The 5,000-nt window shown below is 29.8% G+C and overlaps 2 protein-coding genes across 10 annotated transcripts in view; one reads left to right on the forward strand and one right to left on the reverse strand.

The window, feature by feature from the left end:
* The window catches only part of LOC124954354 (neuroligin-3-like), a 172,305-nt gene that overhangs the window by 33,803 nt on the left and 133,502 nt on the right, over positions 1-5,000 (reverse strand). The gene's annotated exons all lie outside the window — the stretch shown is intronic.
* LOC124954356 (AP-1 complex subunit mu-1-like) lies at positions 1,090-2,867 on the forward strand. Its single transcript, XM_047507179.1, has 2 exons — positions 1,090-1,280; positions 1,429-2,867. The coding sequence occupies exon 2, from the start codon at positions 1,429-1,431 to the stop codon at positions 2,695-2,697; it is 1,269 nt and encodes a 422-aa protein (XP_047363135.1). The 5' UTR covers positions 1,090-1,280; the 3' UTR covers positions 2,698-2,867.

Genomic DNA, 5,000 nt, shown 5'->3' on the forward strand with positions numbered 1-5,000 from the left:
AAAGTTTTAATTTCTTTTCTTTTTTCGTTATACGACGAGTATATATATTCATTAGAAAGAAAAAAAAATCATCATTGAATTCATGATGAGTATAAAATCCTATCGTAGACATAATTTTTACAGATTAAATATTATTAATGATCAGACAATGTTTTTTAAGTTCGATCAGTAAACGAGTTAATTCAAGACTAATTCTTTCATTTTTGTTCCTTTTTTCTTCTCCTTCATTTAGGTACGTTGACATTCGGTTATGACGTAGAATTAATTAGATGCTTTTTAGTTTCTCTTTCTTTCTTTTCATTATTTATTTTCTCTTTTTAATAGGAAACTCCTTCGTTGGTTGGCTATACGAATTATAGTTTTGGCCGTTACACGTCGTGCGCAGAATGCCATCGTAAATTATAGTTTAATTAAAATCGTAACACTCTGACAGCATTAGAACGCTTTTGCTTATGAAAAGACCAAACGTTATTGTGTCCTTCCTTACTTGTTTTTACATTCATGTTACTTATACATGTGTGTATGTGTGTATCATACACATCACTTTCATACTTTGGTTCAATAGTTCCTCTTTTTGTTTGGTCGAATTCAAACACTAATCATACTGTATTTTATCTGTGTATGCATACATTTTCCTTTATGCGTATACTACATTTAACATAGATTTCTACTTTAATATATGATAATTGAAAATTATTAATGGATTATATAATCGATATTTATAATAAAAATCTGAAAATTATATTAATTAAAAATTATCTAAATTTTATTTAATAATTTTTTCAATTTTAATTGTATCTTTAAATGTTATTAGTTTTGCGCTTCAAATATTACATAATATTTTTCAAACTATGATTATTTAATTTTTGATATGGATGATCAATGATAAAAATGAAAAGAAAAAAAAGAAAATATGAAGGATCATACTATTCGAGTTAAATTATTAATAAAGTAGACAGAGATATTAATGAAGTGGAATCGTTTGAAATTTTTCAGTGTTTGAAATATCGCGCCAAATTTCAATCGATATTTCGAGATTACTCGAGCATGCGCACAAGAGTTATCGAGTTGAAGGCAGATAATGTCGAGTGCATCCACGGTGGCAGTTCAGCGTGTATTCAGTGAGCGTAGAGAAAGGAGTGTTTTTATTGAGCTCCTCTCTTTAATTCTATAAAAATTTCGTTTACATTTTTTTCTCTATTTTTTTTTTTTCTCATTATCATTTCATTCAATAGAAACTTTTACAAAGGTTTTTATTGATAAAAAACAAAAGTGCAAACGTGAGTAAAATAATAGAAAATTTTTCTTTGAATGTGTCTCGTACCAATTAAGAATACACTTTCTCTATGCTGCACATAACCTAAATACACTTTATTATACAATGAATATTTGAAGTTATTCCTTTGATTTTAATTTAATCAATTTAAGATGTCTACGTCAGCTATATATATATTGGATGTGAAGGGGAAGGTATTGATCTCTCGAAATTATCGTGGAGATATAGAACCTGGTGTAATTGAGAAGTTTATGTCATTGGTAATGGAGAGAGAAGAGGAAGGCAATCTAACACCAATTATTCAGACAACGGAGTGTACATATGCTTATATAAAATATAATAATCTTTATATCGTATCTATGACAAAGAAGAATGCAAATATTTCTTTGGTCTTTGTGTTTTTACATAAAATGGTACAAGTAATGCAGGAATATTTTAAAGAATTAGAAGAAGAGAGTATAAGGGATAATTTTGTTGTAATTTATGAACTTCTTGATGAGCTATTGGATTTTGGTTATCCTCAAACAACAGATAGTAAGATTTTGCAAGAATATATAACGCAAGAAGGACATAAATTAGAAATACAACCTAGAATACCAATGGCTGTGACCAATGCTGTATCTTGGAGATCAGAAGGTATTAAATATCGCAAAAATGAAGTCTTTTTGGATGTAATAGAATCTGTGAATCTTTTGGCCAATGCTAATGGAAATGTATTAAGTTCTGAAATAGTTGGTGCCATAAAAATGAGAGTGTATTTATCTGGAATGCCAGAATTAAGATTGGGTCTAAATGATAAAGTTTTATTTGAATCAACAGGACGTGGAAAGTCCAAATCAGTAGAATTGGAAGATGTTAAGTTTCATCAGTGTGTACGACTTTCAAGATTTGAGAATGATAGAACCATTTCTTTCATACCACCTGATGGTGAGTTTGAATTAATGTCATACAGATTGAACACCCATGTCAAACCATTGATATGGATAGAATCTGTAATAGAAAGACATGCACATAGTAGAGTTGAATATATGATAAAGGCCAGATCCCAATTTAAGCGCAGATCAACAGCTAATAATGTGGAAATAGTAATACCAGTGCCAAATGATGCTGATTCTCCTAAATTTAAAACAACTATTGGCAGTGTTAAGTATTCGCCTGAACAAAGTGCAATTACTTGGTTCATTAAATCCTTCCCAGGTGGAAAAGAATATTTAATGAGAGCTCATTTTGGTCTACCATCTGTGGTTGGAGAGGACATAGAAGGGAAGCCACCGATTCAAGTGAAATTTGAAATTCCCTACTTCACCACTTCTGGAATTCAAGTGAGATATTTGAAAATCATTGAGAAAAGCGGCTATCAAGCATTACCATGGGTTCGTTATATCACACAGAATGGTGATTATCAATTGAGAACGAATTAATTTCATAATAATCATAAGATGAGAAACATAATGGATCATCGATTACAAAGTTCAATTTAATTTTTCAATTTATATCTTCTAATGTATAAAGAGAATAATGTTTTCATGAAATCACGCATGAATATGTATTATGTTACTATTGCGGAATTTGCAATTAAGTTCAAGTTTTCTTTGGTATTTTTTTTTTTGTTTTTTTTCCCTTTTCGTTAAACAACAATTCTTCTCATTTTAACATTAATTTTAACGTTGATTTTTTCTCTCTTTTTTTTTTCTTTTTTTCTTTCTTTTTTTTTTTTTTTTAATGCAATGTATTATCGAAATTTCTTAAATTTTTTATTTTTTCTTTGTTTCTTTTTTTTTTTTTCTTTTCATTCTAAACTTGTTATTGATATTTATATTGATGAAAAATGTTTTATATACTTATAATTACTTTACCTATAGTGGATGATAATACTATATATATATGTATATATATATATATATATACATATATACATATATATATATATATACATATATACATACACATATATAAAAATATTAATTTCATATTCCTATTCTACAATTAAAACAACAAATTTGCAATAATATAAATAAATAAATAAAAAAAAAAAAAAGGAAACGAAAGATTATTGTATCAAAACTATAACACCGAGGTACGGTGGAAGGTAATAAAAAACGAGAGGATATTAAATTTCTCTTTTGAAAACGTGACTCATAAGTTCTTTCTTTTCTTTTCTTTTTTTTTTTTTTCCATGCTGACGAACACATTTTTCATCCTCCAACCTCACCTCCCTCTTCCCCCTTTTTTCATAAGCCGCAAGATAGTCGTTTCTGAAAAAGAATTTTCGTTCGCCCGAAACCCCCGTGTGATTTTCTTCTCATAGCTGATTTTTCGTATGCTTTGAAAAATAAAGGAAAAAAAAAAAAAAAAAAAGAAAAAAGGAGAGAGAGAGAGAGAGAGAGAGAGAGAGAGAGTGATCCAGATAGATAAAGACGGAGATAGGGACGAAGTATTTTTCATTTAAAAATTGAACGCCGTATTTCCTTTATTTTCTAAATATGACCGAACGAACGAATGAGCATAACTAGGAGCCTCGAAAAATGAAAGATAGAAAAGAAGAAAAAAAAAAAAAAAAAAAAAAAAAGAAAATGAAAAAAAAAAAAATAATAATAATAATAAAAAAAACAAAGAAAGAAATAGTAGTAGCGAATTTTACTCCAGAATTGATGCCGTCGGTACAAATGAAAAAAGAGGATAGAAAATAAATAAATAAAGGAAGAAAGGAAGAAAGGAAGATGAACAAAAAGAAAGAACGAAAGAAAGAAAGAGATAGAGACACGAAAATACGATTAGAGAGAAACGGTGGTGATGGTGATGGTGGTGGTGGTGGTGGCGGTGGTGGTGGTGGTGGTGGTGGTGGTGGTAAAAATCTTTTTATTCGTATTCGTCGTTGAACGCAGGTACCCTGAATGGTCGTAATATGCAAATTCATTCCACGTATATGAGCCCGTAATAATTTTATGGAAATCAGTAGTCTTGCACGCCGCGAATTTCCTTTTCTCTCCTCTCTCTCTCTCTCTCTCTCTCTCTCTCTCTTTTCTCTCTCTTTCTTTCTATTTTTTTTTTTGTTTTCTTTTTTTTTTTCTTCATTCGCTCGAACGACGTACGCGCTCGACGAGAATTATACTTAGTTATACGCGAAAGGCAACTACACGACGACATTGAAAAACTTTTTCTTTCTTTTCTTTTGTTCTCCTTTCTTTTTTCTGTAATTCTCTATTTCTCTCTCTCTCTCTCTCTCTCTCTCTCTCTTTTTGTTTTTCTTTTCTTTCTTTTCTATCTTTTAGTTTTTTTTATATTTTTAGTTCTTTTTTTATTTTTTTCCTTCTTCTTTTTCTTCCTCCTGTTAGTTGAGAATCATTTGGGATATCTCGTTGAAATTCTTTCGAGATATCGAACAAGTTCTTTTTCTGAATTATATTCTCATCGATGCTTGCTACTGTGTTTAAATCGAAAAAGAACATAATAATAATAATAATAATAATAATAATAATAATAATAATAATAATAATAATAAAAACAAAGGAAAAAGGAAGGATAGGATGAGAGAGCCAGAGAGAGAGAGAGAGAGAGAGAAAAGAAAGGAAGAAAACTTTGCGGAACGTGACAGTGCATAAAAAGATGCGTGTAAAACGCAACGAGTGCAGATACTGGTAATAACGTTCCATGGTGCATGTAACGAACGATAGTAATACTGTGAGAGTACGAAGATAACGATATTGCCGTTGCTGTGCTGCTG

Source organism: Vespa velutina, chromosome 15 (assembly GCF_912470025.1).
Source record: "Vespa velutina chromosome 15, iVesVel2.1, whole genome shotgun sequence".
Lineage (NCBI taxonomy): Eukaryota > Metazoa > Arthropoda > Insecta > Hymenoptera > Vespidae > Vespa > Vespa velutina.